Consider the following 22828-nt stretch of genomic DNA (forward strand, 5'->3'; position numbering starts at 1 on the left):
GGAGACAGTGATCACGGATGCCTCCCTGGAAGGGTGGGGAGTGCACACCGAAAATCTGCACGTGAGAGGCCTTTGGCTTCCGACGGAGAAGTCCCTCCATATCAAGGTCCTGGAGCTCCGTGCAGTGTTTTGGGCCCTCCGGTCCTTTCTTCTGTCCCTCAAGGGCAAGGTGGTGAGGATCTTCACCGACAACACCACCACCATGTTCTACATCAGGAAGCAGGGCGGTACCAGATCCCCAGCCCTGTCCAAGGAAGCCCAGGATCTGTGGGATGTTTCTGGTACCCTTTCATCTGGCAGGGATAAAAAACACCATCGCCGACTCACTCAGCAGAGAGCTGCGCTCGTGCCACGAGTGGGAACTGCGCCAGTGGACCGACGATGGGGCAAACCCCAGATCGATCTCTTCGTGACGGCGGCGAACTCCAAGTGCCGGATGTTCGCCAGCAGGTTTCCCCAACCGAGCAGCATGGGCGATGCTTTCTCGTTCCCCTGGGGCGGCATGTTCCTTTATGCGTTCCCGCCATTGCCGTTGCTACTCCGGCTCGTCAACCATCTCAAGAGGTCCCGGTGCAGGATGATCCTCGTTGCACCAGCGTGGCCGAGGCAGATCTGGTTCCCGGACCTTCTGGACTTGTCAGCGTCCACACCAGTCAAGCTGCCGACGGACGCGGATCTTCTCTCCAGAGAAAGAGGTGCCATTCTTCATCACGAACCAGAGTCGCTGAACTTGCAGGCCTGGCTCCTGCAGCGTTAGAGTTTGGAGGATCTTGCAAAGGCCAGGGCATCCTCAACTCTCAAGTGCTACGGACATAAATGGAAGAGGTTCTCTGTCTGGTGCCGTGCACAGAAGATTAACCCTCTGCTGATTACGGCCCCTCAAGTATTGCCGTACCTACTGTCTTTGGCCAAGGCTGGCTTATCTCACGCTTCCATCAAGGTACATCTGGCTGCCGTCTCACATTACACCAGAACTACAGGACGGGCGTCCTTGTGGTCTCATCGACTGGTGAAGGAATTTATGAAAGGACTGTTCCAATCATTCCCGCCGGTGAAGGCCCCTGCCCCGGCGTGGGAGCTCAACGTGGTGCTAACTAGGCTTATGGGGGGCCCCATTCGAGCCTATGCATTCAGTGCCGTTGAAGTTTCTCTCGTGGAAGACAGCATTGCTCACCTCTGCACGACGGGTGGGAGAGATCCAGGCCCTTTCCTGCAAGGCCCCGTACTTGACTTTTCACGACACGAGGGTAGTGCTCAGGACGCACCCCTCCTTCATGCCCAAGGTGCCGTCGGACTTCCACCTCAACGAACCCTTGGTGTTGCCTGTTTTCTTCCCGTCGCCTTCGTCGCCGGCTGAAAGGACTTTGCACTCGCTGGATGTGGCTAGAGCGCTGAAGTTCTACGTGGACTGCACGAAGTGTTTTCGGAAGACGTCACAACTCTTTGTGAACTTTGGACCTGTCAATCAGGGGTAGGCTCTCTCGAAGGCTTCCATTTCCAGATGGCTCTCCGCCTGTATCATGTACTTTCATCGGCTGGCAAACCGACCGCTGTCTGGCCGTCCGAGAGCCCATTCCACCAGAGCGATTGCAGCTACCACGGCGTTCCTATCTGGTGTGTCCTTGCTGGACATCTGCAGGGCTGCTACGTGGAGGTCGACGCACACCTTCACGAAATTGTACTGCGTCGATCGGGATTCCAGGGAGGAGTCCAGGGTCGGCCAAGCAGTGCTGCGCAACCTGTTCGCCTAAGGTGAGCCTGGTGAGGAGGTAAGATGCTTAATGTTGAGTTTGATGTAATGCTTAATGTTGAGCCTTTGCCACCTCCCGTGGTTGTGCATGTGTGTACTGCTATGTATTCTTTTATTCATGAGCATGTGAATCCATGCCAGACCCCATGCTGGAGAAGGAACAAGTTACTTACCTGTAACTGTTGTTCTCCAGCATGGGTCTGGCATGGATTCACATGCGAACCCTACCCCTCTGCGGCTCTTCACTTGGTCATACTGCCACTTCACGTGCTACCAAATCTGAAGATGGCTGCCAGAGGCGGGGCTTACGTAGAGGGCAGTCATTGGCTGTGGTCAGTATGACTCAGAGATCAGTGATTGGTTACTACTACGAAAGACAGATCAGAAACGAAACTGATACTGATTTTTTCTTTACCGAGGATTCCCAGCCTGACGACGGGGAATATTCATGAGCATGTGAATCTATGCCAGACCCATGCTGGAGAACAACAGTTACAGGTAAGTAACTTGTTCCATCTTCTGGCGCAGCAGGGGGCATGGTCATCCACTCCGCACCACAGAAACTAGCCCTTAGTGTGGTTCCTGAACAGGTCACGCTTGCTCACCTCAGTCTTTCTCAGGCTAACCTAGAAATTATTCAGGGCGCCAGGAGCAAGTCTAAGAGAGCCCAGTATAGGAGCAATCTGGATGCACTTTTTGTCACCTTCGGCGGATCAATACCAGGGTATCGGGCCTCTAAGGCCTCCATAGCCTGTTGGATGGTCTTGGCCATCAAAGAAGCTTACGAGGGACAGCACAAGCCACTGCCGGCCAACATGCACGCCCTCATGGTCAGAGCCTAGCTAATGGCCATCGCTTTCCAACGGCTTATCCCTTGGCAAGTCATAAGGAGGGCTGCCACATGGGCCACCGCTTCTACTATCTGGAAGCCCTACTGTTTATACGCTGGTTCTAAATCAGATGTGGCTTTTGGACAGGCGGTTCTTAGGAACCTATTTGCTTAAGGAGGGTCTCCTCTCCACCCTGGGGCTACACTCAGTTGTAATGGCCCATGCAGTGTGGCGGAAAGGGGATGGGACGTAAGAGTAATTCTAAGTTACTTACTGTATTGACTAACGTACTGTTAGTCCTTTTGTCCCCTTGCCTCCATACGTCCCACCATCCCCCCACTAATAAAACTGGTGTTATTAGGCATGATAATCTATTGTCGACGCTCCTCTAAATTTAAGTGGGAAGGTTTTTTCTGGTGGAAAATGTTGTCTCCCGTCCCTTGGAAGGGACGCCCATGCAGTATGGAGGAAAGGGGACTAACATATAATTTGTATTTTGTATTTATACAAATACTAATAATATTTTACACAATGTCTTCACCAATTGGGGGCATCCAGACTTAGATTCGTTTGCAACTGAGCAAAACGCACAATGCCCATACTTCGAATCCAGGTTTACCCAAGCAAAATCCAAGGGGAACATCCTGTGGATGAACTGGTCAGGGAAATTTGCTTACGCTTCCGCCCCCCCACACCCTCAACATCATTCCTCAACAGAATAGTTCACAAGATGCATCAGGAACTAGTCCGTCTGATCCTAATAGCACCAAAGTGGGCTCGACAACCATGGATTCCCCACCTACTCAAACTGTGTGCAAACCAATCAAACTTACGTGCCCATACAACATGCTGACCAGTGGATGGCATTCCATCCAGATCCTCAAACTCTTAACTTGGCAGCTTTGCTCCTGAAGTCCGCGTTTGGACATTTAAACCTTCCACAAAGATGTATGGAAATCCTTAAGGAGGCACGAAAACCCACACAAGACTGCTATTTTAACAAATGGCAACGATTTGTCATTTGGTGCAAGTCACGCAACATTAATGCAATTGACTGTTCCCCTTCCTATATAGTACACTATCTGCTTTACCTTTTAGCCTCTGGTTTAGTCTTTAATCACCTTAAAGTACATTTGGTAGCACTCTGCATACATCTTGCAGAGCAAAGGGTCATGGTGGAAAGTTCCTGTAATCAAAGCTTTCATGGAGGGGTTAAAGAGATAATACCCTCCAATTTCAAATCCACTAACTGGGTGGGACCAAAATGTTGTGCTCACTAAACTCATAGGCCCTCCTTTTGAACCAATGCACAAAGCTAGTCTTGCACATCAAAGATATAAAACCCCTTTTCTTATAGCAACAACATCAATAAGACTGGTCAGTGAACTACAAGCCTTCTCAGTTCAAGACCCGTTCATTACTATTCACAAAGTCAAGGTAGTTCTGAACACATCCTCGTTTTTCACCTGAATTCATCTTAATTCCATGTTAACCAATCCATTGAACTTCAAGCTTTTTTTTCTCCAAAACTCATCTCATTCTGCAGAGAAAAGCTGCCATACTTTAGATGCAAGGAGACCTGTCATGACTACCTAGAGAAAACTAAAGCCACCGTGGAAAACAGATCAACTCTGTTCCCATTCCAGCTGGTAGGTAAGGAGATCCAGTCCAAGTCTGCAATCTCAAAGTGGATATTCAGTTGCATCAAAGTTTTCTATTCACTGTCCAAAAAATCCTTAACTTTTACACCAAGAGCCCACTCTATTCCAAGTACAGGGGCTACTCTAGCTTTCAGTGCAAATGTTCCATTAGATGCAATTTGTAGGGCAGCTATTTTGAGTTCTATTCACACGTTTACGCAACTCTACTTCTTAGATACATACTCAAAAGCAGATTTCCAGGTGGGTCAAGCGTTAAGACATCTATTTGCTGCTGTACCTTCAAAGATCCCACCTCCTTCTCCAGGTACTGCTTGCTAATATATGCACAGCATTTGATTCGAAGCAGTTCCACAAGCCTCAGAAGTCATACATTACTTACCGTAATCACATTTCTGATGCTTGTCTCTGCTTGGATTCACATGCGCCCACCCTTACTCGCCTCTTGGAGTAGAAGGTGCATACATGTTTCACCTTTTTTTTCCTTCCTTGACCTTCCTGTACTCGTGCAAACAGTTCATGCTCCCTCATGGCGGAAACAAAATAATCTAAGGGACCTTGACGCATGAAGGATCATGGGTACCGTGCACGTCACACAAGGGGAATACTGTTACAAATACGGCCAGTTGATGTCCCTTTTTGAATTTTGAAACTCTGCGACTACCACTAGATGTCGGCCTGTGCACAGCATGTGAATCTAAGCAGATACAAGCATCAGCAATAAGATTATGTTAAGTAATATATGAGCTTGTGGATCTGATTAGAATCGCATGATTTACATAGGCCGACATCTTGTGGTTGGTGTGGAGTTTTGCGTGATTAGTTTTCAAAATCGAAAAGGGATGCAGACAGGCCATGTATATAATACTATCCGTACACTTACATGCGCTGTACCCATGGTTCTTCACGCGCCTTGGTCCTCAGATTGTGTTTTTCCACCTTTACAGTTGGTCACATTTCAGTGTTCCTCGCTATAGTGACTATGGTCACGTAGCTAAAGTTGTAGTTATTGTACAGCTTTTTATCGCTACTGCTACCCCAAAGCTCTCTACCAACGACTTAAGCGATGCTCGACAAAGTCCCCAGCTGTCTAGACTCAACAATACTTCTCAATCTCCTTCCTTCAGTCTTCAGCCTACACGGTAGGGAGAGTGGGTGGAGTAACACTTTACATTCATACTCGGAGAATGTCTCCATTCACTTTTCCTTTTCACTGTCCTGTCTTGCTGTCTTTCGCCGTACATGATGGAGAAACTCTTAAGTTTTATCCTTCCTGTAACCAGAAGTTACACACACAACCATTGTCCCTCTCGAGGCCACCAAGAAACATGGTGTAATGCTTGTAAGCTTTTTTGAGCCAAGACCCTTAAGGTCCGGTGATCAAAGCATTGGGTGGCCTATGCGATGCAAGCTGAGGCATTGTTGGATTACGCCTGTGCTAGTAGTGATGCTAAAGGTGCCATACGGGAGTCTACAGACACCGAGTCCCCAGCTGAGAAAGGCAGGCATCCCACACTGTTATGGAGACATCTTCACAATTCTATCCGCTAACTAAGACAAATGCTGGATATGACCAACTAAGATAGTTGGCCTAAATGCCATATATGGCCAACATAAAACCGTGGGCTACCTGCAGTAAACTACAAGCTTTTAGGTGATAAGAGTGGTGGGACAGTGTAATGGGGAGCAGTAATGGTCCGCGGCACCTCCTGGCTGGCGCCGCACTGGCGGATAGCTTGGACACTGCCAGCACGGCCTCTGCTATTGTGCGCTTTCATCAAAGCGGAACATTTGTGTTCACTTTCTTTGATGAATGCATGCATCCTATCCGTAGCACGGCTATCAACACAGAGCAAGAAGTAAGGTTACTTAAAGTAACATAAGTTACTTCCACAGAAAAATTATGTTATGTTGCAAAACCAGCCCCAGGCCAGCCCAAGTCTGAAATCCATTTGGCCGTGGGCTGAACAGCCGATAGGCCAGTCCGCCACTGTGCACACAAGAGGCACGATTTCATTAATCTGTGGCAGAAATGCGTTGCCCTCCACAGAAACAGAATTCCCAAAATGATTTGAAGAACAGCAGCCGACACAGAAGGCTTCCGCAAGACACACTGTCATCGCTAGTGATAAGTCATAGGATTTTAAATAGGACAGTGGTGTTGGTGCCTCAAAGATCATAGACCCCCACTAAGCCCTGCAGCGGCAGAAGTGCACTCACCTGGCTAGAAGTTAAACGTGCAAGCAGCAATGCTTAGTAACTCTGCAGCTGAGCCCAGCTCCTCACTGGTGCTTCCCCTACAAACAGGCTCAGAGCTGACCAGCTGCAGCAACGATGCTCGCATGGGTCCAGGGGCTGCTCAGAGGATGTGTGCTCTGCTGCCACCGTGCTGGGCGTCCGTTCCATCCCACCCCCACAGCAGAGGACCCACTTCTGCAATGCTTAGAGATCACAATACGTCTGGGCTTCCAGCGTCCACTCCCTTTCAGAGCATCCAGAGAGCCCTGAGACAGGGAGCTAACTCAGTGGACATGGGGGAACCTTTACACAATGCTTTGACATGTTTTCCCTGTAATAATACAATTATCTTATGGAGTTCAACATTATTCTAATACTTTTAGGTACATTCAGAATTCATGGATATATAACACACGTAAGCGTTCATGTTTCTATGAATGTCAAATACATTTGTGATAAATAACCCAGTTTCAATATTTTGCATTTTATCACCAAGCTATGAAATCTGAGAACAAATCATGCGATGTTCGTCGGTGCTCGGGCTCCAAGAGATCACTTCACAGGTTGAAAGTCACAGACACGTGACTTGTGACAGTCCTGCTGGTTGGGAGAAAGACAGTCAACAAGCCACTATTGGATTCCATTTGTGTAGCACTACAGAATTATTATTGTATGGCACAGCATTTCTAGTTGTCATGCCAACCACCAAGCCTGCTTCTTGGAACCCCTTTGTAGCAATGTTTTGGCCAAATTTGGTGACTTACGCTACCAAAATGCGGCAAAACCAAAAATGTATAGTTTCTTGTATCCATATACATAAGTGCCTAAGATTTTCAGTGTCACGACTCTGCAGAGTTAAAAAATATACATTATCACTTTGAAATGATGAGCTGGGATAATAGGAATAAAAGATAGTTGAACAATGTGAAACGGGATACCACCTGTACACACTTGTGGAAATTTGCCAAGGACATCGGCCGGAAGCTGTATTGTGGATAGCATGAACATGTACTGCATGGGTTCCTTTGTAAGACCACCCCTATCTATTACTAACTTAATTTTAGTAAATATATTGCAATGCTTCAACCACTAGAGGATTGTCTGTTCAAATGATCTTACTCGAAAATGGATGCATGCTGCAAAGAGTCTGTTAAAAAGTAAGTTCACATGCCTGTAAGTCACAGACCTTCATGATCTGTAACGTGGTTTCAACCGGTTACAGATCATGGGTGCAGGATCTGCGTCTCGAAAGTGCCCTACCGGCTTGTCTGGCAATAGCAAGCAGGTTATGGATTCATCACGGTTTGGCAGATGGTATAAATCTGAGACTGCAAAGACTCTTGTTGGGCCAGGGCTTTAGACTGTAGCTTTGGATTTTGCCTAAGCCCAATGACGAGCTGAATCGTAACAGAGGCAGGAAAGTATAGGCAATGCACCTTTGCCTACCAGAACCAGGCATTCAGCGCAAGGTAAGGGTTGTGTGTGGGTTAACTAGAGGGAGAGTAATGTCATTTTCCCTTTGCAGCTCCCAGTTTACATTAGAGACTTATTTAATGAGTTTGTTTTGATTCTGTGTGCATGGAACAGAGGGTATCTGTAAGATTAAATAGTGACTTTCATATCCTATTTCGAGTGCATTGGCAGTCTAGAGTGTATGTGAGAATGATTCCTTGAGGACTAATGTATTTATCATTCTTGTATACCCTTCCTGTGAAGACTCATTGGCCGAGGCGATCCTAGACTGCCATTTTTTCCTGTTGGAAGAGGGTTCATTGGAATTGGCCGGTCATACTTACCGACTCCTGTCACTGCTGGACAGCTACCTTCCCAGAGTACTGTGCCTACTATTAAACAAGAGAGTCCATCTGCTGTGGATTTGCCAGAACAAAAGTAAGTATAAATAATGTATTGACCAATAAGGGGTAATTTGTGGTTTGACATTTTTTGGTTTCCGGCTCATGGTAGGATCATTTGTACTAATTCAGCTGCCCCAGCAGCATGCATCTGTGTTCTAAAGTGTGCCCTGCTTCTGAGTTTTACAAGATACCCCACAGGTCAGTTGTAACTGTGTCTGAAAAAACTGTAACCACATGATGCCACCACATCATGTGTGTTATGCCGTCCTCTACGCTGTTATCACCTCGGATGCACTTCATTTTGTCCCTCCTTATTGCAGGATTTAACCAAAACATTTTTATGCTAGCGCACAGGGCAAATAGGACAAAGGATGTACTAGTCTCCTTCAAAAATGTATAAACTGCAGCCCCTGGATCACACATTAAACATCAAGTGATGTTTGCTTAATAAGACCGGACGGTTTTGAAAAAGGTTGTAATACATTGACATGCTTTACTTTTAAACTAAAAAAACACCCTATCAAAATCAATGAACAGTTTACTTGGCGTTTTAACCAGGGTACAGCAATCAAGAGGGTACTGTGCTGATGAAATGTGATAGATGGAAGGAAGATAAACAGTGCAAGATTAAGGAAGAGTGAAGGAGATAGGTAGCAAGGTGATGAGAAGAAGGAAGAATGTGGAGTATAGGGGGCAAAAGATGGAGATGAGATGAAGGAGCTGTAAATAAGGAGAGTAAGGATGGCATTCAAGTGAGGACGATAGTAACAGACAAGTGTGGAAAGAAAGTGCCATCTTTCCTATCCCTTATTTTTCACTTTATTTGTATGCTTAGTTCCATCTAGCTTCTTCTTTATATATGCATGTATCTGGGCCCATCTTCTCTGTGCATTTTTCTCCTGTTTAGCATTTATTTTATAGATTTTCCATGTCCTATCTTCTTTACTCCCTACTTTAGGAAGCTGTGCTGTGACAAATGGACTGAAGACTTTTTTGTTTTTCCAGCAGGAAAAATAATTCCCAGTTTGTAAAATGTGCTGCTAAGCCAGCCCCTACACTTTTTATTCCCCCCCCCCCCCATCAGTCCTTTTCTCCACACTAAGCGGACCAGGTGCCCTCCCTTTTTTGGCAGGCAGAGATTTTGTTCCTCCTTTCCATTTTATTTTGTTCTTTTTTTTATTTGTGGCTTTGGAATCTGGTCCCTACATTCCTGGCAAGTGTTTATTTTTTATTTTTGAGCAAATGTAAGAGCATGTAACAGAATGTATAGGCATCGCAATCAAAAGTGCACTTGTTAAAGGTTTTGCTACCAGCAGCGGGCTCCGACTCACTTTGTTGTGCTTGGAGCCAGACCACCGCTGGGACCCATGCTTGTTGGGGGTACACTGGTGCACAGGCTATAATTCCAGCTTCAACGCTAGCAGGACCATTCATTTGCGCTTAATGGATTTCATTTTGGTTAAAAGATGGCCGGGTAAATGACACTTGCTTTTGGGGGATCCCCTTGCAGTGAGTTCTTCCCAAGGACTACCTGTTTTGGGAGGAACCTGTGCGAAACCTGGGGGTTTGCTTGCAGAATCTTTTGTAATGCAAAACCAAATCCGTCAAGCTGAGACTAGACCAAAGGCACTGTTACGTGTAATAAGAAATGTTTCAATTTCTGAGAATGTCAACTCTCAACTCCCAGCGTCAGTTATGTGGCCAATGAATTGTATTGATTCTTTCAAGAGAAAGTTAACATAATTAGAAATATGCTTGCTTGCCCAGACCTTAATGAGGCTGATACGAGTACCTCTCAAGCTCCACCTAGTCCTTGCCCCAGTTTTTCTTTTTTCTGCAGTTGTGACTGATGAAATCCTCAAATACCTGGAAAAGCTGAAACCAACGAATTGCAGCTACAATCCAATTCCAGCATACCTGGCAAAACAGCATGCCGTGGCTCTTAGCGAACCATTGACTGTTAGTTCTCATAAATGGCTAATTTCCCTTACCTAATGAGTCCCTCAGCAGCTTTGCTGGTTTTCTAGGGTTTATTTTTTTTCACCTGGTAAGAGTGTGAGCCTTTTTCCCCACTCTTACATGTGTTTTGCTGTGTGTATTTCTACTTTTTGTGTGATCTTGAGCAATGGAGCCTCACCTACTCCACAGCATCATTTTTCATGTGTGTTACACAGCACCTTAAGTGCAGTGACACAGGGTTGTCGTTGAGACTTCTCAATGACTCCATTTTCTGGGGCGGACAACTGTCCCCCAGAAAAGATAAAGTTGCCATTAACTTTGTTAGTCACTTTAAACCACAGACCCAGTACAAACAATCTTACATGGAGTATTGGAAAGGGTTAATTCTTAATCCTTTTTGTCTGTGTCTCTTGGAGCATTGTTTCGCTCCATTTACACTAAGACTTGGCTGGTGGCAGTGGTATCTACCCTATTTTTTATACCGCGGTTATCTTAAATAGCCATGGTATTGTTTTAGGCTATTATATTAGCCTCAAACATAAACCCGCTTGACCCTATATATTTTATTACGGTTCCGGCTGGCTTTATTCACCATTTATTTTTGTAAATGTCTTTCTCGTGTTTTACTCTGCACGCCAAACCAGGTTTGGTCCCTTTGTTCGCTGTCTTTTCGCTGGCTTCTGCATAGAAGCCCTCCTTAAGGCGCCTGAAAGTCTGGGTAGGCAGGATGTGAGGGAGGGGTCTTAGGACCCCTGCCATGGGTTCCCTTGGTAACCCAAGTCGCACTCCTGTTTGATTGGCTGGGTGACTGTCCTTGCCAGGACAGCCACCCTGCTGTGTGGTTGACAGCCAGGCTGTATGAATGGGAGAAAACTGCATAATAAGCAGGTCTCTGGGACTGGAAAGGCAGAGTCGCCACTGGAACGAAAGAACCAACGAGGAGCTGATGGAAGAGGACCCCTACAACGACTGAACCGCCCGGTGAAGCCCTGCTGCAGGTCCAAATCTGACAGAGAAGATCCTCCAGGAAACTTCTTCCCTTGAGCTGGTGGGACCAACCAGTTCACCCAAACTGCAAGGCAGGACCCCTCCCTGGTGGAATTCGCTGTTTTGAGCTAAGGTGGGCAGTATAGCCAGGAAGGTCGGACCCTACTTGGGTTTTAAGGAGCGTACCTTTTATTGGTTGCTTTGCTCTGCTGCTGGTTTCTTCCCTGGGTAGCGCAGGACCCTCCAGTCTTCCTACTTCTGATCAGTCCGACAGTCGCATCAGGAATCAAACTACCAGGAACGTCCGCCTCAGCTACAGCTTTCTTTCCGTTTGAATGTACTGTGCAAATCCGGTTGTTAGTTTCGTTCAGCCGTGGTGAAAGTGTGTGAAATCTTTCTACAATCCGAGGGCTTGTCCTTCTCTTCTCTTTGAACTAACTTTTCTGACAACCAACCTCGTCTGGAATCTGTGGCACGAACTTTACCACAAACTACCCTGAACTGTGTGATCTTGAGCAAAAGACCTTTGACCCATTGACTTTGGCCCTAAGCCTTTTCTACCTGATTCTATCACTGTAGTTCTTTTTGCTCAATTGCCCTGAGTATTTACCTGTTGGTGTGGTTCAATTTCTATTAACGTTGTCTTTCCCTCCCTTTTTGAAAGTTGCTGGAGTGCCATTTTGCTCCCACTTCATTTTGTGAGCTTAACTTGTCTGGAACTTATTGGGAGTTGTGTGGTGTATTAAGAGTGTGATTTTTAAACTGCTTATAATAGTGTAATGTTCTACAACTGAAGAGTGAAATAAATGTATATTCCTTTACTTGAAAACCTTGAGTCACTGTTTGCCTGAATCATAGTAATTGCTGTCCTTTGTGTAACTATTTGATACTGCTCACTTACTCTTGAGAGAAGTCTGGCTACTCAGCCACTGCTACCACTTTAACTGTGTAGTACAGGCTTGTAAAAAAAGGTGAATTTGTACTGTCACTTGTAGTCTTAATTGTGTGTGGTGTTCCCAAAGGGTACTGCATATAATTCTGCCTAACATTGACATCTTTGATAAATGCTTTGCTATTACAGGGCTGTGATACTCAGGATTTTTTTTTAGCTCTGTTCTCACACCACTGCTAAAAATAAAAACCACACTCGCCATAAGGTTCTCTCCATTATCGTCCAATAGCCAGCCTATTATGGCAGGCCAAGATCCTGGTGAAGGTGGTGAAAAGGCAACTTCAGACATTCATAGATGAACATAAGATTCAAATGGATTGTGTCCCCCCACGTATTCCTCATTTTATGATAAATCGTTATCTCCAGTTTCGCTGCTTCGGAAAAAAAAATTCTCGGCAGAGGGCGCTGTGCTCGAGGTCGTGGCGTCGATTGTCCCTCGACGTACTCCGTACTCTGTCGACGTCACCAATGGTATAAATAGCTCGAGCCGCGCCCGTTGCTTCAGTTCTGTTTTTCCGATTGCTTCGCTATCGAGAACGGCGCGCTTCTATTTTCTGTGAAGAAAATGTCGTCATCTTCGACACCTTCGACACCCAGAACTGAGTTTAAAAAGTGTGCAGATTGTGGATCTAAGATGTCGATCACCGATCCCCACCAGATTTGTCTTTCGTGTCTCGGTTCCAGTCACTGAACCGACGACTGCGGGTCCTGTCAATCGATGACCGAAAAAGCTCTTCGTGAGAGGAGAGGTAAACTGTCGGTGGGGAGGGAGGCCTCAAAAAAGGTTTCGTCAAAAAGACACAAGAAAGCGACTGATTCTAAAGAATCGGATTGCCATAGGCACTCGAAGAGATCTCGATCTAGGAGTCGGTCGAGACACTCTTCGTCGTCATCGAAAAAAAATGAAGGAGACATAGATCTCCCTCATCATCTTCTTCTTCAGAGTCGACCGAAGAAATTTGTTGTCCGACCAAATCGGATTCTCCCAGTAAGTGGGAAGAATTCCGCAAAAAGATGATGGTTTTCGAGAATGCGGCCCTCGACCCCCTCGAAAGACCCTCGAAAAAGCTATACCCCTAAAGTCGCTCCATTGGACGACAAAGGGAAGTCCAAGGCTACCATGGCCAAGACCAGTAGCGTCGAGGAATACAAAAAACCTCGAGTCGACGTAAAACCGTCGAAGACTCTTCGAGAGTCGAGCACTTCTCCGGGTGCCGTGCAAGAAGCACAAGTCGTCGAAGACTTCGACAACTTCTTCGACGCCCTCGACGTCGATAATTTCGAAGCCAAAGCCAAATGCGTCATCGACGCCATTATCGAAGTTATCTTTGAAAACTTCGAAGACACCCTCGAAAACTTCGAGGGATTCGCCATTTCCTTCGAAGCAGATGGAAGAGGAAGAAAGGAGATTCACTCCTTTGCCCAGGTCAGACTTTTTCAAATCGATGTCAGCAATCTATGAAGAGTCTGCTTCAGAAGAAGACGAAGTTACTCCTTTGGGAGTTACTTATGGTACAAGACAAGTTCCTGAGGAACTTATTGACCAGGAATCTAGAATGAGAGACCTGAGTGATACTCTACATTCTGCCAGTGGAGTTGACACATCCCCAGAATTAGAGTTTGCCAAACCTGATCCTGCAGAGCATGCAGATGCTGGGTGCAGGGGTCTTATGACCAGGGTAGTTGAATATATGGGTTGGGGTAATACTTCCCCCATTTTTAAACAAGATGACATGACGGATATAATCGTCAAGGGACCTCAGAAAGATCCTGTTCTCCCTTTTCACAGGGCCCTTCAAAGGACTGTGGAAAAAAACTGGGAGAAACCAGAAACTATTGCTGCTGCAGATAGCACATTTCCAAGAAAATATAGACCAGCTGGAACGGATCCTGAATATTTGAATAAACATCCGACTCCAGAGAGTTTAGTCATTCAGGCAGCATCTACTTCAAAACAAACTGCTTATCCAACTATCCCTCCAGATAGAGAGGATAAAAAAATTGATGCCTGGGCACGTAAAGTTTTCACGTCAGGCAGTATGGCACTTAAGTCGGCAAATGTTACCTGTACCCTAGCCAGGTTTACCCATACCCTGTGGGACTGTATTTCGGTGGCGGCTGATCATATTCCGGAAGGCGAGGAAAGTGAAGGCTTCCTGAATATAGTCAAAGACGGGAAGGAGGCAATGGGGGAATGCCTCCAGTCTGGACTGGATACTGCTGATAGTATCAGCAGATCCATGGCTGCAAGCGTTGTGCTACGCAGATTTGCGTGGTTGAGGAAGTCGGGATTTGCACTGGACGTGCAAGCTAGACTCCTCAACATGCTCGAGGCTCTTTGGCAGAAAGGCTGATGAAAGCCTAGAAAAACTTCAGACCTTGAAAGCGGCAGCTAAATCACTTAGCGCCTCTTAGTGCCAGCCTCTAAAACCCTATTCCGGCTCATCTTCCTGGAGGGGTCGTTCTTTTCGATACTACTCCTCTTTTGGTAGAGGAAGAGGACAGGCTTCTCAAAGGGGCAAAAGAAACTTCCCTCGTGGAGCACGAGGAAAGGTGCAAAATCCGCCTCAGGAGCGGCATCTGTACCCTCAGCCACTCCTGCAGCCGCCTCCAAATCCCTCTGAGACCTTGTTACACAAAACACCAGTGGGAGGCAGGATCTCAACATCTGAAGGAATGGCGAGGCGTTACCTCAGATGCTTGGGCACTGGAAACAGTAGCCCAAGGTTACTGTCTCCCCTTTCTAAAAAGGCCTCAGAATCATCCACCGGGAGCCAACTCTGCCAAAATTCCAGATCCGCTCCTGTTGCAGGAAATTTTAACCCTGCTAGAGAAAGGTGCCATAGAACTGGTACCTGTAGCGGAGAGGAACAGTGGTTGGTACTCCCCATATTTTCTCATCCCAAAAAAGGACAGAGGACTGAGACCCATCTTGGACTTGAGAAACTTGAACAAGTTCCTCAGGAAGGACAAGTTCAAGATGGTGAATCTTTCTCAGATCCTTAAGGCTCTCCAACTCCAAGATTGGTTGGTATCATTGGACCTTCAGGATGCTTACTTTCATGTGCCAATCCATCCAAAGCAAAGAAAGTACCTGAGGTTTGCGATTGGCAATTCTCATTATCAGTTTCGAGTTCTGCCATTCGGGTTGACCTCCGCCCGAGGGTTTTCACCAAACTGTTGGTGGTTGTGGCAGCAAGTCTCAGGAGAGGAGGTATTCACATATATCCCTACCTGGACGACTGGTTGATCAGAGCAAGTTCTCCAGAACAAGCTCAGGAACCTTTTTCGATCGCCTGCCACTTCCTCCACAAACTGGGCTTCTCCCTCAATTTCAAGAAGTCCCACATGATGCCATCCCAGAAACTCCAGTTTATCGGAGCAGTCTTGGACACTTCATCGGGAAAAGCCTCGCCTCCCGAAGTGAGAGCTCTCTACATCCAGCAGATGGTAACGAAGTTTCAGAATGCCCAACCTCTACCGGCCTTCGATTTTCTCAGGTTGCTCGACCTCATGGCATCCTGCATTTTCCTAGTACCAGAGGCCAGGTTGAGAATGAGATCCCTTCAATGGGCACTCAGAATGTGAAAACAGAGAAATAATATGAGGCCGGGAAGCCCAAAAAGAAACACACCAACACAGGTTACAAAGAACATACAAGTGCTTTATTTAAAAGCTACAACAGTTACCAAAGTCAATTGACAAACGGATAGCTATTCGGCTCTCAGAGTAACATAACGAATTTCAACGAGAGTTCAATGCGTTAGTGAGAGAGACCGTACATTGGAATACTTGGGTCTTTTATACTCTTTGTCCAGCCCTTGGCCAACCCTCTCGCGGGTTAACCATTCTGGGAGCCGGGCCTATGGGTTCCTTGCCAGGTCAATCCTATAATATATGCATTTTGATTAGTTTCGCTGATATAGTTGTACATTTACACATAGGTCAACAGTGGGACAAGGTCTCAGTTCGCGACCCCGACAAGTGGCCTGCAGGCATATTAAATATTCATGTGTACGGAGGTCATAACGGCCAGAATTTTACTCAGAATGTCATTCGGCCTCCATTTTGATGTTCAGGGTGGCTTCCATATAACAAGAGAACCTAAAATGGCGGCTAAATCCAAGATGGCGACTTACATTACTTTCTCTAAGGTCAAGACCTTGCCGTGGAGTTTGTTCGCATATGATGTTTAGACAACTTGGCGTAGGCCAATACACATACAATTGTTGCGATAGGAGGCATAATATTTTTTCAATTCCGACAAGAACTCAGTTCTCAGGGAATATGTCGGATCTTCTGCAAGTCCCGAGCGCAGTTGCTCAGGATCTTCTATGGTGGGCTTGCAACTACAACATTCTCAAGGGAGAGTCTTTTTGGCAACCATGGCCGGAGAACGGTAGTGACGGACGCCTCACTCACGGGGTGGGGAGCACACACCAACGATCTGACAATCAGCGGACGTTGGTCTCCATCGGAGTCCAAACTACACATCAACCTGTTGGAGCTGAGGGCAATCAGACTAGCTCTGAAGACCTTTCTGCCCTCTGTACAGGGAAAGAATGTCCTGATAATGACGGACAATACAGTGGCCATGTACTATCTCAACAAGAGAGGTGTAGAGCCACTGCCACTGTGCAGAGAAGCAATGCAGCTCTGGTTCTTGGCAATACGAGAAGGAATCTCTGTCGGCAATTCACCTAGCCGGAGAGAAGAACACGGCGGCAGACGCTCTGAGCAGGCAGAGCACGGTCTCTCACGAGTGGGAGCTGGCTCAGGAAGTCCTTCTGGAGATCTTCGCCCTTTCGGGAACCCCTCAAGTGGATCTGTTTGCCACCGCGATCAACCGGAAGTGCGATCAGTACTGCTCAAGGGAATTTCTTCAAAGAGGAGCTCTAGGAGACACATTCGTAGTGGAGTGGAAGTTTCCACTGCTGTACGCGTTTCCCCCAGTCCTCGTGATTCCTCAAGTAATCAGGAGGTTGAGAAAGTTCAGGAAAACCATGATCCTAATTGCCCCGGATTGGGCCAGGAGAACGTGGTACCCGGACCTTCTAGAGATGTCCATCTGCCCTCCAATACGTCTTCCGCAAAGAGGGGATCTTCTCTCGCAAGAGGAAGGTCGGGTTCTCCATCCAGAGGTCAAGACACTCAACCTTCATGCATGGTTTCTGAGAGGTTGAGATACAAGGATTGGGATCTTCCGGATGACGTAGTGGAAATCTTGCTTTCGGCCAGAAGACCAGCAACAAAGTCTTTGTACCGATGTCGCTGGAACAGGTTTAGTAACTGGTGCAAAGACAAGGATGTGGACCCTTTTCAGTGTGGCACCCCAATGGTGCTTTCTTTTCTACTACATCTAGCTAATCTGGGGCTCCAGATAGGAACAATCAAAGGATACCTTGCTGCGCTGTCCATTTTCAAGCGCTCCTCGGAAGAGGTTTCATATTTCAAAATACCGTTAATAATTCAATTCTTAAAGGGGCTTACTAATGTATACCCTCCAGTACCTTTTCATGTACCAACTTGGGACTTAAATTTAGTATTAAAATTCTTGACTTGCATACCTTTTGAGCCTCTGCACTCATGTCCATTGAGGCTTTTGACTCTAAAAACTGTCCTTCTTGTGGCCCTATCATCAGCCCGCAGGGTTATCGAACGTTAGGCTCTCTCATGAAAACTTCCATATACTATTTTTTATAAAGATAAGGTAGTCCTTAAAGTTAAACCTTCGTTCTTGCCAAAAGTAGTCTTGGACTTCCATTTGTCACAAAAAATAGTACTACCAACCTTTTATCCTCCTCATCTGGGCAAAGAAGAGGAGAGATTACACAGATTAGACCCCAAAAGGGATCCTAGTTTTTAGATCTCAAGGATGGCTAAATTGAGACAAGATGACCAACTGTTTGTGGGTTATACTGGTCATAAATTAGGCTCATCTGTAACAAAACGGACCATTTCCCGCCGGATCATGTTAGCCATATTTGAATGCTACAGATTAGCGGGAAAAGAACCACCAAATGGGCTTCGTGCCCATTCTACAAGGGGAATGGCTACTTCTGTAGCTCTAAAGAGGGGAGTCCCAGCAGCAGATATTTGTGCAGCTGCAACCTGGAAAACAATGCATACTTTTGTTAAACATTTTTGTTTGGACACTGCCTCCTCTAACGAGGGTTTATTTGCAAAGGCAGTTCTGCATTCTGTCCACGAAAACTGAAATTAGTACTCCCGCCTGCAAAAATTGATACTGCTATGGGAGCCTATCATAAGATGAGGAATACGTGGGAGGACACAATCCATTCGAAGAACAAGTTACTTACCAACTGTAACGTTCTTTTGACTGGATGTTCCTCCCACGTATTCCTCATCGACCCTCCTATCCTACCCCTCAGTACAGTTTACGTTTTCTTACACTTTCCTCTCACGAAGAATGTATCGTTCATGGGACACGCCTGGGTGTTCCTCCTATATATATATATATATATATTTCTGAGGCTTGTGGAATCTGCTTAGATCACATGCTGTGCATAGGCCGACATCTAGTGGAAGTTGCGGAGTATTAGTTTGTTTTTCGAAACTCTGAAATGGGCGTCGACACAGGGCGTGCCAGTAATACTATCCCTAGTGTGACGTCCACTGTACCCATGATCCCTCACGCGTCTAGGACCCTCAGATAGTTTTTTTCCGCCATGCTGGTCGGAAGCACTGAGCGGAGTTCCCTGACTTAGTCAGATTTTGCTAATATTGTTATATATTTCCCCGTTTATTCCACCTATACGTCGAGTCTCCGAACATCGACACTCGACGCCAGATCGGAGAGAATTCAACCGTAGGACTACAGCGACGGATTTGGGCCTCGGAAGGCCTCTGGCCTCAGCCCGGGCCTCGGAAGTCCCCTGGACTCGGCCCTGCAAGTAGGGAGAGTGAGGGGGGTGGCACATATCCTACACTCTGATTAATATAGGTACATTACTTATATTCCTACACTCCCAGCCCGCTGCCACAGGGTGCGTATGGAGGGTACCCCTTTTCAATTTTGCCCCAAGTGCAACCGCAAGTATCCTTGGGTTGACGGACACGCCATGTGTAACCTCTGCTTGCCGAGGGACCACCCCGAGGCGAATTGCAGAGTGTGCAGTCGGTTTAAACTGAAGACCCTCGAGGACCGTTCGACAAAGCGTTGGGCCCACCACAGCAGGCGACAAGAGGCCATGGCCGCGGAGGGTGCCTTCAGCGATGGCAGCGACGCCGTACTTTCGGATGGCGAGGGCAATGTGGCGTTGATGGACAGCCATGCGCAAGTCCCCGACCTCGGAAGGTTGTCCGGCAGGGCAGCTATGGGGAAGACCCCCGGCGACACGAGCGCTACCCACACCACTTCCAGCAAACAAAGGTCCAACCGAGACTCGACGCGCACGTCGAGTTCTCGGAAAGAGGCACGTAGAGAACGGTCCACCGAGTCAGTGTCCTCTGGTCGTTCGCGTTCGAGATTGCCCCATGACACCAGGCAACCCTCTACTGTTGATAAGAGTGCCTCGCTCCCCTTAGTGACTGAGGTTCGGTCGTCGGGGGACAACGCCGACCTCTACCCCCAGGCTGCACTCCAGGATTCGGCATCTGCAGGCAGCGCAAAGGCTGCTACCGAATCCCTTACACTCTCCAGAGACAGGGACTCTACCCCCGAATTTCGACGCCAGGCATTGAAAAGCTCTGATGAGGCCCAAAAATCGGGGAAACACTCTTCCACCCACGGGGAGGGGGGGAAAACAACGAAGTAAGCAGTCCCAGCCTACTTCCACTCCTAAACACACGGACAAGTCTCAGTCTCTTGTCCCTAAAACCCCTGTTCAAACCAGTAGGTCTAGTCAAGATAAAACAGGGAAAGCACTCCAGGAAAGAGTTATTCCCAGTTCAAGGGAATGGTCCAGTGATGACATAGACGCAGTAATGTCAAGGATGTCATTGGCAGATTTCTACGCCAAAAACCTGGAACACTTTCTCTCTTATACCCCAGAAGGGTCAACTCCCTCAGGCTCTAAGGATCCAATACCCCCAAGTAAGAAGTCCCGGGGTGAAGCACTAACTGTCTTCGGACCCCTTATATATACAGCCCTATTCTCAATATCAGGAAGATCCATCCTTTGGTGAGGATCCAGACGTGGGCATGTTCGAAGAACAAACTGGGACAGGCTATTATGGGGATGAGGAGGAGGAGGAGGAGGACGACCCAGATACATACAGGGTAGATTCACCGGTAGAGAAAGAGCCCGCGGTTACCGACTCCACTGTCGACAACTAGCCTCTCCTGAAGAAGTCCTGTCCAGAGCGGCACAGCACTTCCACATCGACACCCAAGGTGCACAGGAAGAGAGGGAGAGGAACTGGTGGGAGAAAGGAGACCGGTTGCTCAGGCCATCCCTATCCTTAAGTCAATACAAAGGAGGATAGACCCTTCCCTTGTTAATCCCAATCTCACTAGGGCAGTAAACCCCATAATTGAAAAGGTTTTCAGGGCAGCCCAATCTGACCCACTGTACATAAGGGGACATCTCAAACCGGACCCCCTGGTTGTTACAAACACCCGTAAGAGGGCGGGAACACCCTCGTCATCGTCCGAAGCTCCCCCCGACAAGGAGAGCAAGAAGATTTATGGCTTGGGCAGGAAAGTAGCCTCCACTTCCGCCTACCAGGCAAGGATTGCCAACTCCACCACCCTGCTGGCTAGTTACAACTGCCACCAGTGGGAAGAAGTCGCGGCTCTCATAGACTCCGCCCCAGAACCCTTAAAAAGCTAATTGGCACGAGTTTCAGCAGAGGGGAGAGCCGTGTCACGTTGCATTTTAAAATCAACCTTTAATGCCGCGGATAACGCCGGCAGATTAATTGCTGAGAGCACGGTCATCAAGAGGCATGCTTGGCTACGGCAGTCTGGTTTCAAGGCCGAGACCCTAGCATCATTGATAGATAAGCCGGTGGAGCCGGATCTATTGTTTGGAAAGGCGGTCGAGGACGCGCTGAAGAATGCCAAGGACGAGTATGAGACACTCAAGTCCTTAGGGCAACTAACCAACAAACCCCCTAACCAGAGAGGGAATGGCAATTTTCATCGGCCTTGTGGACAAAACTCCCAAAGAGGCTCAAACTATTCCCAAGACCAGGGTGCTCCATGGAACACTAACCAGCAGTCTACCCAGAGTTATGGCAGGGGTAACAAAAGAGGTTGTGGTAGGGGTAGAGGCAGTCCCAATAAAGGAGGGGGCACGCCTCCACCAAAACAGTGACGCTCCGTTCAGGGTCCCTTCTCGCGCATCCCCAGTAGGGGGACGCATTTCCATCTTCACCCAAGCTTGAGAAGGGATCACATCGGACAGCTGGGTGCTGTCCAGTGTCTGCAGGATACTGCATAGAACTCCTAGAGAGTCCCCGAAAACACCCTCCACGACAAAGAATACACTCCTTAGACCACCAGAAGATCCTACTCGAAGAGATCGAAAATCTTCTCTCAAAGGACGCGATAGAACTCGTCCCGGGACACCAGGTAAACAAGGGTATTTATTCAACTTACTTCCTTGTGACAAAAAAAGATTTGACAATGCGCCCAGTATTGGACTTACGGCCTGCAAACAAGTATGTCAAGCCCCAAAAATTTCGCATGACTACTCTCCAAGAGGTAATTCCCCCTCCTAAAAAGGGGATATTACATGGCAACATTGGATATGAAAGATGCCTATTTTCATATTTCCATGTTCCCAGCGCACAGAAAATATCTGCGCTTCAAGGTGGACAGTCAGCACTACCAGTTCAAGGTACTGCCCTTCGGGATAGCCTCGGCTCCAAGGGTATTCACCAAGGTACTGGCGGTGGCGGCGGCACACCTACGCAGGGAGGCAATCCCAGTGTACCCTTATCTGGGCGACTGGTTCATCACGGGGGAGACCCCAGTAATTTGCAGGACAAACATTCAAAGAACTATCGACCTCCTCTTCGAATTGGGCTTCTCCATAAACGAGAAAAAAATCAAGTCTGGTGCCCAGCACCTCCAAGCAGTTCCTAGGAGCTGTTCTAAATACTCAAGAGGGGGTTGGCTTTTCCTTCAAAGGAAAGAATTCGGAATATACTACTGCAAATTCCCCAATATCAAACCGGTCGCCAGATAACAGTATGCAAAGCAATGCGTTTGCTGGGCATGATGGCGTCATGTATTTACCTGGTCCTCCACGTGCGCCGGCGCATGCGTCCCATGCAAGAATGGTTGGCGAAACTGTGGTCTCAGGCAAGTGGTCAGTGGGACGATCTAGTGGTCGTTTCGCCAAAACTTGTACAAAGCCTCCACTGGTGGACAAGAGATAATCTATCCAAGGGGAAACCCTTTTACGATCCCGAGATACAGGCGGTAGTCACGACGGACGCATGCCTGACAGGATGGGGAGCTCACCATCTCCACCACACAGCTCAGGGTCTCTGGTCTCACACAGTGGCCAAGAATCACATCAACCTGCTAGAGCTTCTGGCAGTTTTCAGAGCACTTAAAGCATTCGAGCCCCACCTACTGAACCTGTCGGTGCAGATCCGGACGGACAGCACGACAGCCATGTTTT

At 47.4% G+C, this 22828-nt stretch overlaps 1 protein-coding gene across 1 annotated transcript in view; it reads left to right on the forward strand.

Moving 5' to 3' along the window:
• Nucleotides 1–22828, forward strand: part of PIWIL2 (piwi like RNA-mediated gene silencing 2) — a 2524398-nt gene that overhangs the window by 447567 nt on the left and 2054003 nt on the right. Inside the window, exon 5 of the mRNA XM_069617761.1 lies at nt 8193–8366. Within this exon, the coding sequence (XP_069473862.1) occupies nt 8193–8366 (174 nt within the window). The remainder of the gene's footprint in view (nt 1–8192; nt 8367–22828) is intronic.

Source organism: Ambystoma mexicanum, chromosome 10, assembly GCF_040938575.1.
Source record: "Ambystoma mexicanum isolate Mex_15411 chromosome 10, UKY_AmexF1_1, whole genome shotgun sequence".
NCBI classification, from domain to species: domain Eukaryota; kingdom Metazoa; phylum Chordata; class Amphibia; order Caudata; family Ambystomatidae; genus Ambystoma; species Ambystoma mexicanum.